The sequence below is a fragment of the Miniopterus natalensis genome, chromosome 10, assembly GCF_054644295.1.
Source record: "Miniopterus natalensis isolate mMinNat1 chromosome 10, mMinNat1.hap1, whole genome shotgun sequence".
Classification (NCBI taxonomy): domain Eukaryota; kingdom Metazoa; phylum Chordata; class Mammalia; order Chiroptera; family Miniopteridae; genus Miniopterus; species Miniopterus natalensis.
The window spans coordinates 4172317-4196432 of NC_142090.1; the positions used below are offsets into that span (position 1 = coordinate 4172317).

Sequence of the window (24116 nt, forward strand, 5' to 3'; positions counted from 1 at the left end):
AACTGCTTCAGTGAAATTTTTCAAGACCAAGAATTAAACAGGGAGTCAAGTCTTGACCTTAGTAAGTTCCTATCAGAGGAAGGACCATTGAATACATTGTGGCAATGTTACCATATTATACTGGCCCATGAAGCTCAGTTGGAAGTATCTTATTGTCCACCTGGGCATGGAAGGGTCACGGGTTCGATTTCCAGTCCAGGGCACATACCTGGGTTGCAGGTTCCCCACCCTGTCCCCACATGGATTTATCTCCCCCCTGCCCCTCCCTTCCACTCTCTACAGTCAACGGAAAAAATATCCTCAGGTGAGAACAAATAAAAGAAAGTAAGTATCTTATTTAGTAGTGTGCCTGTTTAACAGCCAGGAGGGATCCAGCAGTTGACAGAGCTGTAAAATTACTGTTCTTGCATGAGGCCAAGCTGTGACATTTTACTACCTACAGTTTTAATTTTAAAATATTATAAAAATTAATTTCCAAGAAAATTCAGGTTTTTCCCTTTTTTTCCCTAGATGTCCATTCTGCCAGGGTGGTATTTGGATTCATAGAAATGCACTTTTTAATTGCCAAACAAAAAAATGCATACTGTGTTCAGGTAGGCCTCACCGTGCGCGCTGCAGGCGCAGCTTGGCACGCAGGTGCCCCAGCAGGATGGTTCTCATACTTCTGTGATTTATGCACTTTGTTACGGACATTAGCTTGATTCGGTTGTTGAAATACAGGTTTGGGAGGATTGCGATTCATGTCCAGCAGGTTTGAAATGAGGTCTGGGCTGGAAACTCCGGGTAGCAACACGGCCTCCCTAGAGAATCCGTGCCCGTTTCGCGTCTGTGGGCACAAACCCAGCCAACAGTACCCTCAGTGATCCGGCTGGAAGGACAGCTGTACAGTAGGTTTTGGTCCTCACACGGGCCACGCGGGACGCGAACCTCATCTTAGCAGCTACATTTGCAATTTCTGCAAATGACGAACATCCTGTTCGTCACAGCTGTGTGCCCCTGTGCCACTCACTCCAGCCCGCAGGCTCCCTGGCACCCAGCTCCCGCACTCTGCCCGTCTCCACCCCTCCAGGCGGTGCCTGCCCACCGGGCCTCCGGGAAGAAAACACTCCGCCAGATGAGCCCTGGTTTGCGGCTGGGCCCCGAGCTGCAACCTGTGGAGCCCCATCGGGTGGGAGAAAACAACACGCGCGAGAGCAATCGCCGCCCACGAGCGCAGCCCGCCCGGCCTCGCGGCGGGAGTGTCCGCCGGCCGGCAGGGGGCGCGCTGCGCAGCGGGCGGGCGGCGCTTCTAGGCCGCAGCCGTGCCCGGCGTGCGCTCGGTGCCCACAAAGCGCCAGCTGAGGGGCCGCTGGGGGCCGCGCGCCGCCGAGCTTCGCCGCCGCCCGCGCTCCTCCGGCCCTGCCTCCGCCGCGTCCCCGCGTCCCGAGCAACCGCGCGAGCCCGGGCGCGGAAGGCAGTCCGGGCGCTCGCCGCCCGTGAGGGTCCGTGAGGCGGCGACAGCAACGACTGCGGCCCGGGCGGGACGGCGCAGGGCCATGGCTGAGGCGGCCCCGGCTCCGGTGAGGGCGGCCCCGCGCGCCGAGGGCTGCGCGCCGGCGGGGTCCGGGCGCCTCGGGCTCTGGCCCCGGGCCCGCGGGCGGCGAGGAGGGCGGGCAGCCGGGCCTGTCAGGGCCGGAGCACAGGCGCCCCGGGCGCGCCGGCCGGCGGGCGAGGGGCCTGGGTGTCGGGCGGGCTCGGGTCTGAGGGGCTCGTCCCTCCGGCGTCTCTCAGCCTCGCCCTCGGTGCGCCGCCCGGGGCTCCGCAGCCCAGCCGCGGGTTCCCGGGAGCGCCCGGGCTGGCCCCGTGCCGCCGGGCGGACGGACTGACGGACGGACGCGGGGCGGTGGGCTCGGCGCGGCGTTGCCACCGGCCGGTCCGCACCTCTGGGCGCGTCCTCGCAAAGTCACCCTCGGTGCGGCCCGTCCCCCGCGCGCGGGGCGACGGTGTGACACAGGCGTGTCGAGGGACTGCGGGGGGGACAGGGGTTCCCCGGGCCTTGCGCGCGACACCGCCGCGCACCGGAGCCCCCGTCGGGGCCGCGGCCGGGCCTGCCTCGCCTCGCGCGCTCGCTCTCGCCGGGGGCGCGGCCCGCGGGCCTGGGGGCGGCCCTCGGGCCGTGCGCGCGGGACCCGGGTGCCCCGAGCGGGGCCGACGGCGGCTCGGGCACCCCCAGGGGGAGCCGTTCGGGTGGGGGCGGGAGCCCGACCGGGCGACCGGGGAGGGGCTGGAAAGTGGGAGAAAGCGGAGGAAAAGGGGGGAGCAGCCGCGCCGCCCTCGGACCAACTCCTTTTCCTCCGCAGCCTTTTGAAAACATAAGGTGGCGGCGAGCACGTGTCCGCCGGCCGGGCCAATAGCAGCCCGGGGGAGGCCCCACGCATCCCTTGACATTTTCGGGTGGTCACATTTGCAAAATGAAAACAAATAGGTGGACTCGAACTCAGTGATCTGCTTTATGTAACCCGGTGCATGCAAAATGTTTTCATGTGTGGTCAAAACAAAGAAATTAATCGAGTTTTGCACACATACACCCTCCCCCCCCATACTAAGTCTTCAAAATCGGGTGTGTGTTTTGTACTCGCAGCACATGTCAATCAAAATAACCCCATTTAGGAGTCAGGAGAAATTTGAAATATTGACCATTTTTTTAAAAAAAGAACAGTGTGCCTAAATATGTGGAAAGAGCTGGCATTCGGAGCATGAGTCTCGGAGAGATTAGTTTTAAATGGGATGAGCCTTTTCCCTGTGGGACAGGAAGAAGAAAGCGTGGAAAACGTTGAGAGAGTTTGGATCCAGTTCTTTTTTCCCTGTCGTCTGAGAGTGAGGGGGCCCTGCAGCGGCCAAGACTCTTCCTTCTGAGCGTGTGCTCCCAGCACTAGCACCTGGGAGCTTGTTAAAAATGCAGAGTCTCAGTCTTCCTCCCAGAGCTACTGAATCAAAGTCTGCATTTTAACGGGATCTCCAGATGAGTCTTATGCACATTAGTTTGAAGAGCGCTGTAGTAAAAGTGTTAGGAGGAGGCCTGGGGTTTGTAACGGCCACTTATAAGGACTGGGAGAAGCAGCATGGGGGTACCAGGCAGTGAATGTTGAGTCCCCACGGAGCTTAGAGATGATGCGTGGTGACACCAGTTTACCTGGTTGTGTGACTTACCAGCCTGCTTACAGGAACAGAGAATGAGAATGATTGGACTGGTTCAAGCCTGGAGATGAGCCGAGCAGGTGAGGGACGAGGACAGACAGGGTTGAAGGTGGCTGAAATCAGCTGAGGAAAAAAGAAAGCTTGGAGCAGGCTGATAAACCAGCAGCAAATGGATTAGTCAAGGGTTTAGTGGGATTGCAGAGCAGGTGAAATGAAAATAAGGTAGGGGGTGAGCTGGGGAGGTGGGAGATTGTGGCCAGAGAGCTGGTTACTGTAGCGTCAGAAGTCTTTGTAGAGGTCATGCTCTCTCAACCTCCTGTTCCTTTTAGGAATTTCTTTTTTTTTAAATATACTGTTTCACTGTACATTCAGTGATGGGATAGCCTGTTACTTCCTTGGAAGATGTAGTTCAAAAGTTACTTATATAGGCCAAAGTTTGCCTGCCTAAAAATTCCATGTTGGTTCTAGTTCTGCCCAGTGGAATAACATAGTAACACAGTTAAACAAGTCTTTTCTGCTTTCTGCTTAATAACCCTCCAGACTCAACCTTCAAAGCTTGTGCAGCTATGACTGAATGGTATGGTTGTGGTTCGTAAGCAGGGTGGTGGACAGGGCCAGAGCTTAAGTCAGTAAGGGGTTTATCAGCGCACACTGAGTTGGGAGTCATTGATCAGCTGCCTCCTGCACCCCCCCTAATGGGGATGGATCCCACAACCGGGGCATGTGCCCTGACCAGGAATCCATTGGTGACCTCCTGGTTCATACGTGGATGCTCAACCACTGAGCCACACCGGCTGGGCTTCACTCACTGTCTTAATCTAATCCATCCTTGGCCCACCAAAGCAGTTCTCTTGGCTTTTGATGCCGATGAGCTCTGTGAAGATGAGGCTTCTGCAGGCAGTCCTAAAGCTATATTTAGATGAATCTCAAATGGTCAGTTAAGCAGTCCTTACCTCAGTTGAATTTGGATTAGGGCTCCTTCTAACTAACACTCAGTGTCTTGTTTCATCTCTCCACTGCACACAGACTTCTGAATGGGACTCCGAATGCCTTACATCCCTGCAGCCCCTTCCTCTTCCCACACCCCCAGCAGCAAACGAGGCACACCTGCAGACCGCAGCCATCTCCCTGTGGACAGTGGTGGCAGCTGTGCAGGCAATAGAGCGAAAGGTGGAGGTTCACAGCCGGCGACTCCTGCACCTAGAGGGACGGACAGGGACAGCGGAGAAGAAGCTGGCCAGCTGTGAAAAGACAGTGGCCGATCTTGGGAACCAGCTGGATGGCAAGTGGGCCGTGCTGGGGACGCTGCTGCAGGAGTATGGGCTATTGCAGAGGCGGCTGGAGAACTTGGAGAACCTGCTGAGGAACAGGAACTTCTGGATCCTGCGGCTGCCTCCGGGTATTAAAGGAGATATCCCAAAGGTAGTAGTACTTCACTTCTAGGTGGAAAGTGGTACCGTTAGACCTTAGTAAGGGATAGTCTTAGGGACCTTGGACTTGTTTTGTGTTAATTATTTGGGAAGCATTTCATGCTCAGGGTTGTGATCATTTGAAATGTCACACTTCAGATTGGAAAACTCTTTCCAATACAAAGTTGGTGATCTGGCAGGTGGATTTTTTTTTCTTTTGCTTTCTCCTGATCATTACCCACAAGTCACTTTTTTAAATTATTTTTTTTTAATATGTCCATTTATTTCGGAGAGAGGGAGAGAGAGAGATTGAAACATCAGTGATGAGAGAGTCATTGATTGGCTGCCTCCTGCCTGCCCCTGCTGGGGATTGAGCCAGCAACCCGGGCATGTGCCCTGACCAGGAATCGAACCTCTATCTCCTGGATCCTAGGTCGATGCTCAACCGCAGAGCCACACCAGCGGGGCCAGTTGGGCCCCACAAGTCACGTGTGTGTGTGTGTGTGTGTGTGTGTGTGTGTGTGAGAGAGAGAGAGAGAGAATCTGTCTGCCACAGTCTTGGTGTGGAAACTAAATTAAATATTTAAATCAGTCAGTTTGAGTTTTGGGTCAATTCTGGTGAAAAAGAGGAAAAGGGAAGGGATATAGGGAAAGTGGTTAACGTAAGGGTTTGGGGTGACCTTCAGGTCCAGGATTGACATAGACCCTGCTCCTTGACAGAAGCATGCTGCGATGCTGGGGCCCAGCCTTTCCAGATGGAATAGCCTTTAAAACAAAAGGAAATAAACATTATTCTTAAGCTGTGGAAGACAGCCTTGAGGCAGCTGGTTCCCAGCCAGGCCTGTTTGTTCATTCATTCAACAGATATTTCTCAAACACTTACTGTTTTGTTGATAATCTGCATCCTGAACCATAGCAATGAACTATTCCTGTAAACTGCCCTGGGGCTTAAATTTTAGTGGGGGAAGAAAGGTAATATAAACAAATAAGAAAATGAACACATTTAAGTGCTTTGATAACAATGAAGGTGCTATCTGGTGATTTACTTATTTATTTTTGTTAATCTTCACCCGAGGATATTTTTTCCATTGATTTCTTAGAGTGGAAGGGAGAGGGAGCGACAGAGAGAGAGAAACACTGATATGAGAGAGACACGGCAATTGGTTGCCTCCTAACTGGGGCTGGGGATGGAGCCTGCATCTGAGGTACGTGCCCTTAACCAGGAATTGAACCCAGGACCCTTCAGTCCATGGGCCGACACTCTAACCAGTGAGCCAAACTGACCAGGGCTGAGGATATTTTTTCCATTGCTCTTCAGAGGGGGGGGGGGGGAGGGAGAGACAGACAGACAGAGAGAAACATCGATGTGAGAGAGAGACATCAAGTGGTTGCCTCCCAACTCGGAGTGGAGAACGAACCCAAAACCTAGGTGTGTGCCCTTGACTGGGAATCGAACCAGTGCACAGGCTGACACTCTGACCTCTGGACCACACCAGCCAGGGCAGGTGATTTATTTTAGATTGGCTGTCAGAGAAGGTCTCATAAAGGAGCTAATATGTAGGCTGAGACTGATTGACAGGAAGGACCCAACTGTGAGAAGACCTGAGGAAGAGCTTTCTGGCAGGAAGATTACCTGGTGCAAAGTCCCAAAGGCACAGACAAACTTGGAGCATGAAGGGGAAGGAGAAGGCCCGTTAGCGGGTAAGCAGCGAGCCAACAGGAGCATGGCTGGAAGGACGAGCAGGGTCAGGTCCCTTAGGGCAGCGTGTTCAGCCCTGGATGTACATAGGCATTACCTAGAGGGTTTTAAAATTTTGATGGACATCACACCTGAGGTTCTGATTAGGTCCAGGATGGGGCCTGAGCATGAATAATTCTTAAAGCTCTGTCGCTCACTCTGATTCGTGACTAGGTTTGTGAACCACTGAATGTGTAGGGCATTGGAGACCAAGCTAAGGAATTTGGGTTTTTTCTTAGTGCCCCTAAGGGAAGAAATTGGAGGGTTTTAAGCAGAGGAGATACATCTGGTATGGATTTTGAAAGAATCACTTAGGCTACTATGTGGAGAATGGATCGTGGGGGTAAGAACAGAAACGGGAAATTGATAAGGCAGCTGTAATGGTTGGAGGGATGAGCGTGGCTTGGATGAGGGTAGCAGTGGTGGAAATGGATACAAGTGGACAGGTAGGGATGTTTTGATGGTAGAATTATAGGATTTACAATGGGAATTAGGGAAGGAGGGCTTAAGTACGACAATAATTGTAAATTACCATGTGATAATTGACTTAGAACTTATCGTTCTAAGTGTTTTTGTTATTTCCATAAGAACCCTAACTTGTCTAAGGTCATGTAGCTACTGACATTAAATAACGGAGTTGTATTTAGCCCAGAACATGTGCTCTTAGAGACCTTAGGTTCACTGACCCTTGGGCTTTGGGCTTAAAGAACTGGATGGAGGTGTTGACATTTACTGAGATGGGGGTATCGGGGGGTTGGGAAGGAGTGAGGAGTTTTCCCTTGCAGGTTGGGACGCCTGTGACAACACATTCAGGAGAGGTGTTAAGCGGTCTCTGAAGCTCAGAGGTGAGAAATATTAGGGAATTGTTGACGTACGGATCACAGTGTAAGTCACGGACCTGGAAGTGGTTAGCGCAGGAGAGAAAGTGGAGAAACGAGAAAGAATCCAAGGGCAAAGCTCCGGGGGTAGAAGGAGCGGCCATGAGGTGGGAAAAGACACAAAGCAGGAAGGTATGTGGGATCCCAGGGAAGAGAAAAAGCGTTTCGAGGAGAGAATTGTCGTTTGAGGTGCGCCTGTTACCGAGAGGTCTAGAAGGAGGAGGTAGTGAGGGATTTGATGATATAGACCCGCCGGTGACCTTGGCAAGAGGTTTCAGGGCCCTGGCGGAGATACAACGCTGAACGGAGCAGGCTGAAGAGTCAGCGGGAAGAGAGGAAATGGAGACAATGACGTTAACTGACTCTTTCAAGGGAGAGGTACCTGGGAGGGTCTCAGGGTCAGGGTCTGACGGAGAACCTTTCCCACAGTATGTTTTATTTGTGTCTGGAGCCCCTCCAGAAGTTTTTTAGGAGAGTTTAAACTTAGCATTTGCCATAAAGATAGCAGAAAAGGTAAGTTAAAGTTACTTACTGACTTCCCTGGGTAAATGGGTAACATTTAAGCTGTCCATCTTAAACTCTAAAATCATATGTAAAATAATGCGATTTCTCTTACAGATTTCTTAAGGAAATTATAGATAGTGAAGATTTACTACATTGATATATGTGAAGTAAACTTTGGTGTCCACCATGTACTTTATTTCTCTGTGAATTTGATGACTCATGTGAGTGAAATCACAGTATCTGTCCATTTGTGACTGGCTTATTGCACTAACAGCATCTCCCAGTCCATCCATGTTGTAGCACATCAGAATTTCCTTCCTTCCTTAAAAGATGAATAATATTCCATTTTTCTCAGAATTGTAAAAGCATTGGTCCTGGGTCTCACAGCATCACGTGCAATCGATAAAAAGTGTACTACCAAATGAATTCCCGTTTGTTTGTAAATTATTTTTTCTCTCTCGAAGTGTTTATCTTCTACTCATACTAGTTTTTCTAAAGTTTATTGAGGTGTAGGTGTCTGGGTGTAGGTCTTTTTAAATTTGTGTTGGGCAGCCTGGCCGGTGTTCTCAGTGGTTCAGCATCAACCCATGAACCAGGAGGTCAGGGTTGATTTCTGGTCAGGGCACATGGTCCCATTTTAGGCTTGATCCCCCAGTAGGGGTTGTGCAAGAGGCCACTGATCAATCGATCGATAATTCTCTCTCATTGATGCTTCTATCTCTCTCTTCCTCTCCCTCCCTTTCTCTGAAATCAATTTTTTAAAAAAACACATTTAAACTTGTGTTGAGCGGCTGGTATGACCTCTCAGTCAGAAGGCGGGTATCTTTTTAGCTCTGGGAAGTTTTTTTCCTGAATCTATATTTGTAACATTTCATCCCCTCCCAATTTTTTTTCTATTTTCATCCTGGAACTAGTTTAACAGGTGATATCGATTATTGTCTTTGTCTTTTGACTTTTCCTTCATATTTTTCATCTTTTTAACTTGAGTTCTGTGACTTTCCCTTCCAGCCTTCCTACTTTTTATTTTTAACAATTACACATTTTATTTTCAAGAATATTTATTTTCTGGTCCTTTTCAAAAAGCAGTCTGAATTTTTCTAGTGGCTGCAGTATGTGTTTGAATTTCTGGGACTGTGTATTAGAGGTTTGTTTGATTCTCGGTTTGTTTTTTTCCTCTAGGATTGTTTGTAGTGTTTGTTCATCTTGGTGCTACTATTACTATTTTTAATATTGAGTAATCGTTGGTTGTATATTCATATCTATACGTGGAGGATTCGATTGATTAATAGGTTAACTATAGGAAGCTGGCATGTCTTCTTGGCCACTGCATAAGTCTGTTTAACCAGAGTCTTCCCTTTGCAGGAGGGAGCTGGGTCTGTAGGTGCTCCATGCAGATGGGCTTCACTTTCAGGTGCCGTGGCAAGGAGCAAGTAGGCAGTGCAGGGACCACCCGGAGGCCAGGAGTAGGGTGCTACTCCTAGTTGTCAGACCTATACTGTAATCCCATGCTGTCTCCAGGCAGGGGGGTAAACTTCATTACAGACGAGGCTTGTGGTTTTACCTTTGTGATAAAGACTGCTGCTGCCAGGGCTGACAAGGACCACAGTGAGGCCCCACTATTCTAAAGATAGACCTTCAAACTGCAGTTTATAAATCACTTGCACTCCTACTCAGTATACCTGCCAGCTTTGAGCTTGGAATTCTCTGCATTCCTCACCTGCAGCGCTTTCCTGTGCACAGGGAGGGGCTGCTTCCTCATGCTCCTGGGACCTCAGTACCCGCCCATCCTCTGTGTCTCAGTGAGAAAATCATCAAAAATTCCAGTCTGTGCCCAGCCGGTGTGGCTCAGCGGTTAAGCATCAACCTTTCATCCAGGAGATTGAGGTTCGATTCCCAGTCAGGGCGCATGCCGGGGTTGCGGGCTCAGTCCCCAGGGAGAGGCCTGCAGGAGGCAGCTGATCAGTGACTCTTTCATCACTGATGTTTCTATCTCTCTCACCCTCTCTCCCTTCCTCTCTCTGAAATCAATAAAGACATATTAAAAAAATAATAATTCTGATCTGGTGATGGCCTCTCCTCCTCATTCTGAGAGAGGTACAGTCCCTCTCAGTCTTACAAACTGTCATTTCAGTGAACCAGAAGCCCACCCTAATCCTTTATTTTTTGTCATTTTTTATTATCTGTATTTTTGTTGTAAGCTATCGCAAATGCTTTGTGCAGTGAGGTTAGATAAAAATAAACTGTTGAGTATCTACATTTGCCCTGAGACCAATTTTAGGTGCAGAGCAAGATGTGAAAACGAACAACATATGTCTGTAGCCTGTTTATATACCCTACCTATCCTTTAGGACTAGCCACATCCACAGTATAGCTATTTCCAAAATTTCTTGTGCATGTCATTAATTTGAATATAGTCATGCACTCCTTTTGGGCAGAAAGCTTATTTTTACAATCCTGGTGCTTAGGATATGAATATACCTTGTACTTACAGGGCATTCAGAATGTGTTGTGTTGCGTGAATTAAATACTGCTTCTCATTTGTACCTGTGTCTGAGTGACTGTAGCCCTGAAGCTTATACCTTTCTCCTTGGAAACATTGTCAACTCCTGGAGGTTAGATCTGTGTCTTAATTTTTTCCTGTATCCTTTCAGTAGCTCACAGTTTTTTATACCTAGAAGGCACTTAGTGTAGGTTTATTGGGTGATTGAATTACAGTGGGAGGGACTGACCCCAGTGTCATTGTAATTTCAGGTGCCTGTGACATTTGATGATATCTCCATCTACTTTTCCACCCCAGAGTGGGAAAAGTTAGAAGAATGGCAAAAGGAGCTTTACAAGAATATCATGAAGGGCAACTACGAGTCTCTCATCTCCATGGGTGAGGCTGAGTTGGCACCTTGTGAGTGGATGGGGAGAAGTGATCTGGAATCTAAAGGAAATCCCCTTGGACCGTGGACCTCAAAGCCTTCAGCTCAACCTTGATGGCAATTAGTTGTCATTCTCATTTATCCCTTTGTCATCCTGCCTTTCCCTTCTTCCTCCTAGATTATGCCATGAGTCAACCTGATGTCTTATCTCAGATTCAACCCGAAGGAGAAAATAATACGGAGGACCAGGTGGGGCCAGAGGGAAGTGAGATTCCCACCGACCCCAGTGAAGGTAAGGGGGAGGAGAGATGGTGGCTCAGGACTGAGGAAGCAGGCCTGGGGGCTTCCAGAGCCTCTCAGTGCCACCACTACGTGACTGGATCAGTAGGAGAACAAGCTGAGGGACCACCTCATCCTATGCCTTTGCCCATTAGTACCACACATCTGAGGGCTGCTAATTGCATCCCATGACACAGGTTGTGAGCCCTGTTTATTTAGTAAAATAAATATGTCTTTAGACGGCAGAACAGGCAGTGGTGCTTGTCTGGAGGGAAGTGGCTTCCAGGGACTGTAGACCTGGTTGGTGAGACGTGCTGGAGGGGCTGAGATCTGCAAGGTCACTCAGAGATGCACTTAACCAGACGTTGCCCGGTATGGGACCCACCTCTAATTAAATAATCCTCCCTAATATTTTTGGTTGGCAGCTGCTTGATTTTGTGTGGGAAAGGCTGCCAGTCAACATCCAGTTGTATTGTTTCTCTCAAGTCCTGCCTCTCTAGCAGAGAAACCTTGAGCCATTTTTGTTCTTTGCTGGATGGAAGGCTCAGGAAATTCATCTCTCAAGATGTCTACTGGATGGACTTCTCCTATAACCCCACCCCTGTCCCGTACACTGTTACTTTTTTCTAACATGAAAATTTTCAAACAGAAAAGTCAAAATATTTTACAGTGAACACCTAGATACCTGTTGCCTAGATTACACCATTAACATTTTACTTTCTTTTCACATATGCCCATCTCTGTACCCCTCTAACCACTCATCAATCCATCCATCCTATTTTCAGTGTATTTCAAAGTCAGTAAGATATCAACACATTCCCCCTAAGTAGTTTAGCATGAACATCAACCTAGAGTTCAGTTTGTTTTTTACTTTTGAGATAAATTTTACGTATAAAGAAATGCTCAAATCTTAAGTTGAGTATCCTCTCTGAGGTAAGCATATATCTGCCACACATTTTATTTTTAAGAATGTGTGGGTGATGGTATTTAGGCAATGTAACAAGTCGAATTTGATTAATAGCTGTGTCATGGGTATATGTAATGAGTCTAAAATAACATCACAAATAAAGATGGGCAACTTTATCACAAAGATTCAGTATTCTTAGTTACCTGTCATAGCCGTCAGCAAGTATAATCTATTACTAGGGCCAAACTGCAGACCAGCTGCGTGTGTATGGCCATTATTTGGTCACAGATAGTTTTAGTACTGAACTCCCAGTTTTTAGAATTCTTTGGAAAAAAAACTACACAAGAAGTTCAGATGGAATAATTACTGAGCCCACTGTCCATCCCTCCTAGTTTGAAAGCTGTGGACTCAAGCCAAGATTTTAGAATGACCCAAAAGGAAAACAAATTTATTTCTAAATCTTGAAGTCCTGGGAGACTTTTTTTTTTAAGAGATGGCAAGTTGTTTGGTTGTCTTTCCCTTTAAATAATTTTCATTTTTCAATTACAGTTAACATACAATATTATATTAGTTTCAGGTGTACAGCCCAGTGATTAGACGTTATATAACTTACTAAGTGATCGCCTTGATAAACCTTGCACCCATCTGATACCATACATAGCTAGTACAATATTATTGACTCTATACTCTGTGCAGTACTTACATCCCTGTGACCAATTTGTACTTCCTAATCCCTTCACCTTTTTTACCCATCCCCCCAAACCCCTCCCACCTGCAACTGTCAGAATGTTCTCTATGCATCTGTTTCTGTTTTGCTTGTTTATTTTGTTCTTTAGATCCCACACATAAGTAAAATCATCTGGCATTTGTCTTCTGTCTGACCTGTTTTACTCAGCATAATACCCTCTAGGTCCATCCATGCTGCTGCAGGTGGCAAAATTCCATTTTTTATGGCTGAGTTGTATTCCATTGTATATGTGCACCACTTCTTTGTCCATTTGTCTATCGATGCACACTTAGGCTGCTTCCATGTCTTGCCTATTGTAAATAACACTGCAGTGAACATATGGGTGCATATGTCTTTTGGATCTAGTGTTTGGGGTTTCTTTGGATAAATACCCAGAAGTGGAATTGCTGGGTCCTTCATTGCCTCTTGTTACAGCCTTCATTTTCAAGTCTATTTGGTCTGGTATAAGTATTGCTACCCCAGCTTTTTTGTTTGTTTGTTTCCATTTTCAGGAAATATCTTTTTCTGTCCCTTTACTTTTAGTCTGTGTGTGTGTGTTCCCATCTGAAGTGAGCTGGGAAGATGTCTTTGGTCATTTTTGTTTCAGGTGCATCCTCATTGTCCCATGTTCACCCCCGTTCACTCTGGTCCAGCAAGGCCATCTTTTCCTGAACAAAGTCAGTGATTAAAGCACACCCCAGTATACTCCTCTTATTTTAATTTACCCTATATGAAAACAAGAATCATCCTGGAAATGATAAAACTTAGAGGTTTTAAATTGTTAACATAGATGCTTAACACATTCGCCGGACTATGTTACAGCCGCACACCTGTTTCACAGAAAGTTTCAAAAAAGTATTTCTCTTTTTACCCATGGTAGTTCCATGTGTCAAGGATTTTTTATTGTCTGCTTAAGGAGTCATATCTCAGTACCAGTTTTAAGTCAGTTTATAATACCTTACACATCCCAAAACCTCAGGGTTCCAGCGCCTTTCAGACAGCATGGCCCGTATCTGTTTAAAACACACACAACACAAAATCAGATTTCCTCCTCAGGTTGAAGTAATGTTCAGCCAGTGCAGACATTACAATCTTAGATTTCTTTGTGATCAGACTTTCTATTTTTAACTACCTCTCAAACCTAAATCCTCAGGATATATTGACTTCCTCCTACCTGATCAGTATTCATTTTTCTGGATTCTCTGGTTTTCTCCAGAGCCTGCTGTTGGCATAAACCAATGGTTTTACGTTCACTTTGTGTCCCTTTAAGTGTCCACTGTTTGGATTCCTCAGGCCTGTGAGGAACGTGCTTTGAGGGCCATTGTGATGACCTGGCCAGCAGTTGCCATACCATCACCGCACAGGTGTCTGTATCGGGCTGTCTTAGTATTAAGGTTCCCTGTTCTTTCACTTCTAAAAGGTCCTCAAGATAAACAATCCCACCCTTCCCACTAAACCATGGTTGATATAATCACATTCTATGCATTCTATGGCCATAGGGGTAAGACCCAATTATTATTATTATTTAATATATCTGTATTGATTTCAGAAAGAGGAAGGGAGAGAGAGAGAGAGAGAGAGAGATAGAAACACATGATGAAAGAGTCATTGATCTGCCTCCTGCACGCCCCCTACTGGGGCTCGAGCCTGCAACCCGAGCATGTGCCCTGACCGGGAATCAAACTGCAATCTGGATCCTAGGTCAGTGGTCAACTGCTGAGCCATGCCTGGCTGGGCAAGACCCTATTATTTAATAAAGTAAATATTAACTTACTTGTACTGATCTAGTTAAGTAACCAGAGGAACTTTAAGCATCATTATTCAAAAAGAATGGTTAGCTTCCCGGGATTTCCCAAGTTCAGTGAAGACATGCTTAGCCAGTGAGCCGTAGTAACAACAGCCACTTACAGTTCTGGAGAACTGGCTTGGTTTTTTCAGCCCTGCATAGCTTTTATGGTCAGCTGCTGGCTAATACTGTAACGAAAGTTTGGAAGGAATCCAGGTGCCCATCACTAGGGAATTCTTGAATAAACAGTGGTGTAGCTACACAGAACAACTATGAAAGGGAGTGAGAAAGATCTCTGTACGCTGCTATGGACATGCCCAGAATATACTGTCAAGGAAAAAAGTCAAGGTACAGCACAGTTTGTGTAATGTGCCACATAAAGGGGGGACCACCAAAATGTGTACATACTTGCTTATGTTTTCACAGAGAAACAGTGGAAGATTAAAACAAAAACCAGTAAGGACAGCTGCCTGTTCAGGGAGAGGGAGACTAGAGGTGGAAGCTAGACTTCTCTGAATGTTTTTACCCTCACCTGATGATACGTATTATTGATTTGAGAGAAAAACGTTGATTTCCCGTACACCCCCCAACCAGGGATCGAACCTGCAACCTAGGTACGTGCCCTGACCGGGAATCAAACCCATAACCTTTTTGGTGTATGGGATGATGCTCCAACCAACTGAGCCACCTGCCCAGGGCTATAGTTTTGATTTTGGAACCTTATAAATATTTTACTTAAAATATCAAATAAGTCAAACACATGCTGAAATAAGTAAACTGTGTATCATGTTGTACAAATGCATAGATTTCTTTCAAATGACTTTAAAACATAATATCTTACTCTATGTCCCTAGAGGGATGGGATATATCCTAATGACCAAGAGAACCACAAAAAAATGGAGTTCATACTTTTGTTAATAGTATTGGTATTATTTTGAAATATATGTTCATAAAAGTAGAGGTCATGTTAATGTCATTAGGAACCAAAATTTTCAGGGTAAGAGAGAAAAGATACAAGTATTAAATCAAAGGACTTGATTAAAATCTTGTAATCTTAAATATGAATATAAACGCATGACACTTTTTTCTTCTAAAAGATATGTATTTTATAGTTCCATCCATTGAAACACCTAGAAGCAATATTGAACCAACACTTAGCAGTTAGCATTCTTATCATCCAGACCATGGTCTCTAAATTCCATTCCTCAGAGATCATTGGTTGTGTGCTTGGAGCAGGAAATGTCCAAGGTGAACCTGGGATATAGTTTGTCATATCAGAAACGAAAAAACAGACAGATGTTTGATGATGTGAAACGACATAGAGCAGATCTGAGGGGGCTCCTGGTGGCCAAAGAAGGGACAACTTGAGCATTAAAAAGAATAATGGCTACCATGGGTGGAAACTCATCAGATGTGTGACAGTCTATGAGTTCATAATGGTAAACCAAAAGAACATCAGAGCCACTTGAATCCCTTCGAGGTTTCTGTAGCACTAACTTGTTAGTCAGAAATTTGATGCAGAGAAGCAATTAAGCATTCTATTTTATTAAGACTTTTAAATTGATTCTTAGAAAGAGAGGAAGGGAGATGGAGAGAGAGAGAAACATCACTGTGAGAGGGAAACATTAATGTCGATGGGCTGCCTCCTGCACGCCCCCCGGGGGGGATTGAGCCTGAAACCCAGGCATGTGCCCTGACCAGGAATTGAACCAGTGACCTTTTGGCACACGAATTATGCCCAACCCACTGAGCCACACCAGCCAGGCAGCAATTAAGCATTTTAAAAGACTCATATCACTGATGAATAGAAACTTTGTTCTCTGGATGTCTGTTAAAAGATCCTTTCCTTTATACCTAGCCTTTCCCCTCCTGCTTCTTTCTTTATATGTGTGTATAAAATGGAGGAAAAAGAAAAGGTGGAGTATGTTTGATACATTTCAACTTTAAAGCTCAAAGTGGGATTTTGGAAAGGCAACCTGCCACATGTGCTACAGCCTGCGCCAGCCTCTGTGCAGCCTGACAGCCTTTGGGGCTTAGTCTTGTCCAAGCTCTTGTTCCTGCTTTGGGTACACCCTTGGACTTCGGTGGTCTCTGACCCAGAGGCACTGGGAAAACCAGTGAGTTCTCATTTTCTAGGAATAAAGCCATAACCTGCCTACAAGGCTTTTCTGAGAAATAATACAGAGAGCATGAATTTACTCTCTGAACCTTGTCAGCTTGTCCTTTTAGGCCAAAAAAGGTTGTATAGGCCTTGGCTGGAATAGCAAGCACAGCTGTTCCTCGCTGACCAGATGAGGCATGTTATCTGTGAGGCTTCTGGAGGCTGTTCTTTTTTCTTTCTGGAAGAACCCCCAAGGTCTGAGGGACTTACAAATACAATTCTCCCCTCTCCCAGCATTCAGGAAACAGTGGCCTGAATCGTTTAATAGGCAAAGGTTAAATGATCTCTCCTAGAGCCAAAATTAGGAACCTGAAATTTATGTTTCTGAGGAGTCAGGTCTGTATTTATACTGACTTAACTTTGTATTCTGGAAGTGTTGCTTTTTTTTTTTTTTTTAATTTTTTTTTATTGACTTAGAGAAGAAGGGAAAGGGAGAGAGAGAAACATCCATTGGCTGCCTCCTGCACAGCCCCTACTAGGAATAGAACCCACAACCTGGGCATGTGCCCTGACCACGAGTCGAACAAGCAACCTCCTGGTGCATGGAATGATCAGCCCACTGAGCCACACCAGCTGGGAAAAAGTGTATTTGTGTGTTTTTTTAAATATATGTTTGGGTTTTTTTATTGATTTCAGAGGGAGGAAAGGAGAGGGAGAGAGAGAGTTGAAACATCAATGATGAGAGAGTTGTCATTGATCGGCTGCCTCCTGCATGCCCAGGACTGGGGATCGAGCCCACAACCTGGCCATGTGCCCTGACCGGGAATCGAACCGTGATCGCCTGGATCCTAGGTTGATGCTCATCCCCTAAGCCACGCCCGGCCAGGCAAAAGTGTATTTGTTTTTTAATTAACATTTAAGAAGGAAATTTTTGGTCAATCTTATTTCTTTGCTTTTTTTTTCTTCCTGTTGTATTTTAAAGCAAACCTCTGAAAATGTGGTGTTGCTCCATAAATACTTAGTCTATTTAACATTTATAGGCCTTGTCTACTTAAATGGAGAGAATATTCCTTATTTCATTATTTCATAAAAAAGCTATGAGAGAGAAAAATGAAAATATTTTAAAAGTAATTGTGCTAATGAAATGAAAGGTATTACTGATTTTAGATTACTTCAGGGTGTTAACTCCAAAATAAAAATTGATTTGTTTTGAAATGGGCTTACTAAAAATAATGAATTAAGCTGAGTAGTACATCATGTAAAACTAAATAAATTTGAACTGGTTCCCTAGGTGGTGTGTGCATTTTTTTATTTTATTTTTATTTTTATATATCTTTATTGATTTCAGAGAGAGGGCAGCAGAGGGAGAGAGAGAGAGAAACACCAATGATGAGAGAGTCATTGGGGATGGAGCCCACAACCCGGGCATGTGCCCCGACGGAGAATCAGACCCTGATCTCCTGGATCCTAGGTCGATGCTCAACCGCTGGGCCACGCCCGGCTGGGCGGTGTATGCATTTTTTTAAAAGCTGGTTCTGTTTTGTTGTTATAGTTAGTTAGAGTTAAATTTGAGTAAAATGCAGTGTTCAACAAACCAGCATGATTATTTTCACTTTCTGATTCAAGTCCCTAAAAGCCATTGTCTTTTCCCCCCACAAACAGAGCCTGGCATTTCAACATCAGATATTCTGTCTTGGATTAAACAAGAGGAAGATCCCCAGGTTGGGGCCCCACAGGAGTCTAAGCAGAGTGACATATACAAGGGTACCTATGCTGGTGAGTAATGCATGGAAGAGACCTCCATGTCCAGGTCCAGCGTATGCCGGGAGTGACTGAAGACACAGCAGGTGAAACGGGTTGTGGAGGCAAGGAAGTGGGAGGAGAACGGGAAAGGGGGAAAATGGCGTGCTCAAGTAAGTTAGAAACAAAACCGAAATCAAACTAAGAAAAATTAAAATGAGGAAACACACTCTTAAGTGTGAAGACAAAATAGAATTGTCAGAGGAAGAAAAATGACAGGTAGACCAAAAACATGAGGATGGGGAAAGACAGAGGAACATTTAAAGATCACGGAGAAAGGATAGAACATTGGAACAAGCAGTGGAGACAGAAATGTCACTGGAGAGGCACAAGTGGGACCATCAATAAAGAGCTGGCCCTCAGGAGAAACGCTGGTGGGAAACAAACAAACTACCTTCTTTCTAAGATAGTTAGCACATCTGTATTTTGCCATCTGAATTACAGAAGAGAATCTCAAGGTCAGAAGGGACCCGATGGTTTACGTAACTTAATGCACCTGATTTTTAATATCTTCTATGTTCTTTTAGACTCTAAGAAATAAGACAGTTTCTGCTCTTCAAGATATTTATACTGGGGACACATATCAATACTAGGCCTGCCTGTTGTTAAGTGTCAAGGGTGAGTGGGATGGATGACATACAAGAAACGGGAAGTTTGGAGAACATGTATTGGCTTTAGTTCACGTTTTTAGATGAGGCCTATGGAATGGTGTGAAGCCAGACCTGGGCCGCGGAAGACGGGTGTGATAGGGCCGGGGTCACGCGGAGAGCGGGTGCATTCTTCAAAAGGAAGGGCAGGATGAGCAGAGGTGGGAAGCAGAAGTGTGTGCTTCGTTTTCAGGGACAGGAAGGAGAGAGCTAACAGTCGAGGATTTATCTGGCAGAATACAGAGGGAGGGAGTAGATTAATACAGGGTTTTAGGCCTGTCACAGTGGGCAACAGAGGCTCAGAGTCTGTGAGCAGAGGAGCAACCTAATGAAAGTAATGCTCGGAAGGTTGATGCCAAGGTGGTTCTTTCCACCAGAGCGTTGAAGAGGCTCAGTGGTAAGTTCTCTGATGATTCGCCACAGGGACTGTGGACGGTGCATGAGGAGACCAGCCCTCCACTGGGCTTCTTATCGGAGCCAGTTGAGAGCTCAGAGCAGTCAGAGCTGGCGAGGGGAGAGGGGTGCGCAGAGTTGCTGTGAGACTTCGGTGATGGGTGTGACTCCGAGTCCTTTCTTTCAGATGAACAGCTGGTCGTCAAAGCCGAAGGCCTTGCCCGAGCCTCTCTGTGCCCCGAGGTTCCAGTCACCTTCTCTTCCCCACCTGCAGCAGCAGCAAAGGACACTTTCTCTGATGTGGCTTTCAAAAGCCAGCAGCCTGCACCCATGACACCTTTTGGACATCCAGCCGCTGACCTGGCAGAAGCCTCTGAGGGACAAGTGACTTTCACTCAGTTGGGCAGCTACCCCCTGCCGCCTCCAGCTGGGGAGCAGCTGTTCTCATGCCACCACTGTGGCAAGAGCCTCAGCCAGGACATGTTGCTGACCCACCAGTGTGGCCACCCTGGTGAGCACCCCTTATCCTGTGCCCAGTGCCCCAAGCACTTTCCTCAGCAAGCCGAGCTGGGCAGCAACCCCCAGGCCCAGGCCAGTGAGACGCCCCCCACCTGCCCGCACTGCGCCAGGACTTTCACTCACCCGTCAAGACTCACCTACCACCTCCGGGTGCATAACAGCACCGAGCGCCCCTTTCCCTGTCCCGACTGCCCCAAGCGCTTCGCGGACCAGGCCCGTCTCACCAGCCACCGGCGAGCCCACGCCAGCGAGAGGCCCTTCCGCTGCACGCAGTGCGGCCGGAGCTTCAGCCTGAAGATCAGCCTCCTGCTCCACCAGCGCGGCCACGCGCAGGAGCGGCCTTTCTCCTGCCCGCAGTGTGGCATTGACTTCAACGGCCACTCGGCCCTGATCCGCCACCAGATGATCCACACGGGCGAGCGGCCTTACCCGTGCACGGACTGCAGCAAGAGCTTCATGCGCAAGGAGCACCTGCTGAACCACCGGCGGCTGCACACGGGCGAGCGGCCCTTCAGCTGCGCGCACTGCGGCAAGAGCTTCATCCGCAAGCACCACCTCATGAAGCACCAGCGCATCCACACGGGCGAGCGGCCCTACCCCTGCGCCTACTGCGGCAGGAGCTTCCGCTACAAACAGACACTGAAGGACCACCTGCGTTCGGGCCACAGTGGAGGCTGTGGGGGTGAGAGTAACCCATCTGGACAGCCGCCTGACCCCCCAGGTCCTCTCCTAACTGGCCTCGAAACCTCCAGCCTTGGTGTTAATACTGAAGGTCTAGAGGCCAATCAGTGGTATGGGGAGGGCAGTGGAGGGGGAGTTTTGTGACCCTCCCTCTCCAGGTGGTCCATGCTCTCACCCAGGGCAAGAGAAAGGCCCACGAGCCCCTCCACCTCCGCAGTAATCACTATTGACTGGCACATTGATGCATTTGGGGCCCTATGCACTTGACTAGAGATATGCTTGCATTTGGGGACTTTACAGCATTACAGAATCACATTTTGAAACCCAGAAAAGCCTGGAAAGGAGCCCAGCATCCCCTTCTTTTCAAAAATGTGACCTTAGCAGAAATTGCAGAGAGATAGGAAATCAAGATTTGGCCTCTGGTAATTCATCACAGGGTAATAGATTGAGAATGATCACAGCCCCAGGTAGAAACAGGTGCATAGGAAGAGCCCCCAAAGCTGGAAGCCCATCTGAGGCAGAGCTGTTTCCCTGAGCCTTTCATTAGCCCCCTGATGGTAAGACAGTTGTCAGAAGACAGTGTGCAAGCCTCGTCCCCTTTCCTGCTCCTCCCAACACCTGCTAAAGTCCGCTCGTGTGCTAATGGACTGCCTCTCCCCAAATGACAGCTCAGTGCAGCCTTCCTAGGTTCCCTAGACTAATTCTTCTGAGTACATTTTGTTAAATATTGGGTGAACAAAAAATCTGACTTTAAAAGCTTCTCAAGAACAGCACTTGACTTTCAGCAGCTTGATCTGCAGCATTCAGCCTCGCTGGCATTTAAACTGCTGGAAACCTCTGCCGAGGCCCTGGTTAAAAAGTTGGGGGCAGGGTTCTCAGCCCCAATTTAAAAGCTAGAGATCCCAGAGAACAGCCTAACGTTTGTGCCCAAACCATGTTTCTTGGAGTCACTTACTTCCAATTTCTCCTTCTGGTTTACAGGCCAATAAGATGACTTTCCCATTTCTGGTGTTTGATATTGATAGTCCTGAGCAGAAAAGATCACAGATCTTTCCATAAGCATTACGGAGTTTCAGAAAGTGCCAGTGGACATCCAGTTTTCGTCTCCTCAGTAGTGAGGTGCTAGTGTTATAAGGCAGCTTTCTTAAGCCCTCAGAGTGTTTGCCCATCTGGCCATTCCCACATTGGCAGTGGACAGATTGGGGAACTTCACAGATCACTGAGAGCTGAGCACCGGCCACAGACAGGGATGGCCTCTTCCTGCTGGTTTTGCTCTTGGGGACCGTGGCTACCATGTGTCCTTTTGTGGGGAATCCTTCAGTCCCCTGGGAGCATCTGAGCCTTGTGCTGCTCCTAAGTGGCTTTGTCATTGGGTGTAAGTCCCTTTCTTTCCCTTTACAGATCTCAGATTTTTGTTTGGAAAATGAGGCTGGGGAAAGAGAAAAAGTGAGCTTCTAAGAAAAATTTTTTTTGTGTCTTGTGATACGTTCTCTCTCCTGCCAAAGTCCTATCTCTGTCTCTGGCTTCTATCCAGGCAAAGCCAAATAAGCAGCAAAATCAAAGCAGAGACATTCCTGCTGGAACTTGACTGAAGTCAGCCTGATCTGTTGTTTTGCTCTTGCTTGGAGCCTGAGGGAAGGCAGAGCATGCAGAAGCCCGAAGTCAGGCAGAAAGGCTGTTCATACCCGCGCTCTCTGTTTCCCCTGAGTCTTCCTGAGGTGCCTGGGGACAAGGTCTGCGGGTAGTTAGGACACTTTGCTGATGAAATGGTACGGGGAGGACCCCCTTTTTCCCTTATCACCTAGCCCAGCCTTTGCCCTGCCTGGTGGTGCATAACCACACTAGGAAAAACCGTCATCACCCCAGCCTGCTCCTGGGCAGGCTGTCTGAACATGCTGCCCCTCAGGATAGTCACAGTGATAGCATCTGCTCTATGACATCCGCAGTACCAGGAATCGTGGAGACCGAAGAAATGTTTGTGAGACCATAACTTACAGAGTGAAGGCAACAGAGAGACCTAAGGGTATAGAACCAAGACGTGAGGAGCAGAATGCTGGCCTGTTGAGAGCTTCCTAGCTAGGATGTGGACTCATACTAGGAGAAAATTGGGGGGTTCTGGGAATTCTGGTTTTACAGGTGACCCAGTAGGAACATGAGTGTTTTGATCCAGCTCTGGTTGGCATCTAGAGAAAAGGGAAAGGAGTCAGAGTCTCACCTTGAGGTGGTGCAGCCCCTTCCCTGAACAGGTTTAAGCACTTACATGGTGTGCTGGAGGAGGAACTCCAGGTTTCACGTCGGACTGGGTAACGTGGAAAATTCATTCTTACTCATTGATTTACTGAGACACGGAGCTTACTAATGAAAGAGAACCCCCGTGGGTTGGAATGCTGCAGATAGTCCCTCAGGTCCTTGTGCAAGGAGCTGTGGTCAGCAGGGTCCCAAGCTTTGGCAAGAAGTGAACACAGTTCAGATACCAGTGAAGCAGGAGCCATGATGCTGAGTGAAAGGGATGGGCAGGGCCGTGGCAGGAAGACAGAGGTAGAGGCTGTCTTAATCTCGGCCCTGGTACAGACTAGGAGTTCAACCAGGGTGCATTCTGGTCTCCTCTCCCAGTCCTCCACCAGGTAGAACTCCAGGCCAGCTCCGAGTTTGCCTGAGGTTCAAGAATGGGTAAGTACAGTGGATCAGTGGAAGAGGTTAAGTCCAACAGAAAGGTTTCAGGTTGTGGAGGAGCTTAGTCCATCAAGGGCTCCTGAGAGAAGCTGTGCCCTTAATTCAGCAGTTAAAGATGTACCTGAGGGTGGGTTGTCATGAGCAGATGTGACAGGAGAGAGGAAAAGCCAGGAACATGCCCATCTGTCTGCCCTCTGGACTAAGAAGTATTGTCACGTGAATAGGCACCATCCCACCAGAGTGGGTCCAGGGCTCGACTGTAACCAGGTTCACTCTGCTTACTAGGTTTTCATTGTCACTGTGAGATGAACCTCTGGTTCAGCTACAGACGTGAAAATAAATGGAAGTTGATTGTCTAGAAAGCAAAAGCTATGGCTGATCCTTTCTGCTGAATATTCGATGTTGGCAACACCATTGCTGGGCTCTACTTTACATACTCCCCTCATTGGTAACAGCCCACAGAGGTCCCACTAGGGGCCTGTGGGGCTGCTCTTTGGGGCATTTTTGAGAGATTTGAGTGTCCCTGCCTATCTCAATCAGGCCCAGACCCTATGGCTCACTGGGGAGTAACAGACGCTCGCTGTCTGCAGGAGCCTTGTTGGTATAAAAGGACCTGAGTTCCTGCATCTGTTCGTTCGAAATGGTTTGGAGAACCCAAGTTTCTGCTCCAATTTCCCCTTAAGGAGGGATAAGAAAGCACCCTGTCCCTTCCCCCATAGCAGCCCAAGGGCTGCTCAGCAACTGTGAATAAAAGCAAGTCTTTCCCCACAGGGCTCTTATAGACCAGGGACTGTTTATGTGCAGATACATGCTTTGTCTGTGTGATTTGTGGATACCTTTGACCCTGTTCCCTTCACTGCAAAGGAGGCAGGGATTGTACAGAGAACATTCTTTGACTGGTGTCAGGCTCACACAGCAAAAGGTAGTCAAGTTAGGTCAGGTCGGGGGTGGGGGAATGGTGGCGGGCGGTGCTCAGGGCCTAGCCTGAGGCCACGTCAAGGGAGTGAGTACAGCTTCATGGTGCAGAGCA

General features: G+C 47.6%; 1 protein-coding gene across 1 annotated transcript; it reads left to right on the forward strand.

Annotated features, from left to right (window-relative positions):
- The first annotated feature begins 1364 nt into the window (after window positions 1–1364).
- Window positions 1365–23454, forward strand: ZNF398 (zinc finger protein 398). The gene is made up of 6 exons (XM_087820951.1): window positions 1365–1559; window positions 4204–4599; window positions 10458–10584; window positions 10752–10865; window positions 18036–18149; window positions 19401–23454. Exons 1-6 carry the CDS (start codon window positions 1536–1538, stop codon window positions 20555–20557), a joined length of 1932 nt encoding a protein of 643 aa, XP_087677077.1. The 5' UTR covers window positions 1365–1535; the 3' UTR covers window positions 20558–23454.
- The last annotated feature ends 662 nt before the right edge of the window (window positions 23455–24116 follow it).

Bases quoted from the DNA above. Each gene is read 5' to 3' on its own strand.
- ZNF398 (XM_087820951.1), top strand. From the start codon at position 1,536: ATGGCTGAGGCGGCCCCGGCTCCG. The intron at 1,560-4,203 runs GTGAGGGCGGCC...CACTGCACACAG, and splicing joins CTGAGGCGGCCCCGGCTCCG to ACTTCTGAATGGGACTCCGA. The intron at 18,150-19,400 runs GTGAGTAATGCA...CCTTTCTTTCAG, and splicing joins ATACAAGGGTACCTATGCTG to ATGAACAGCTGGTCGTCAAA.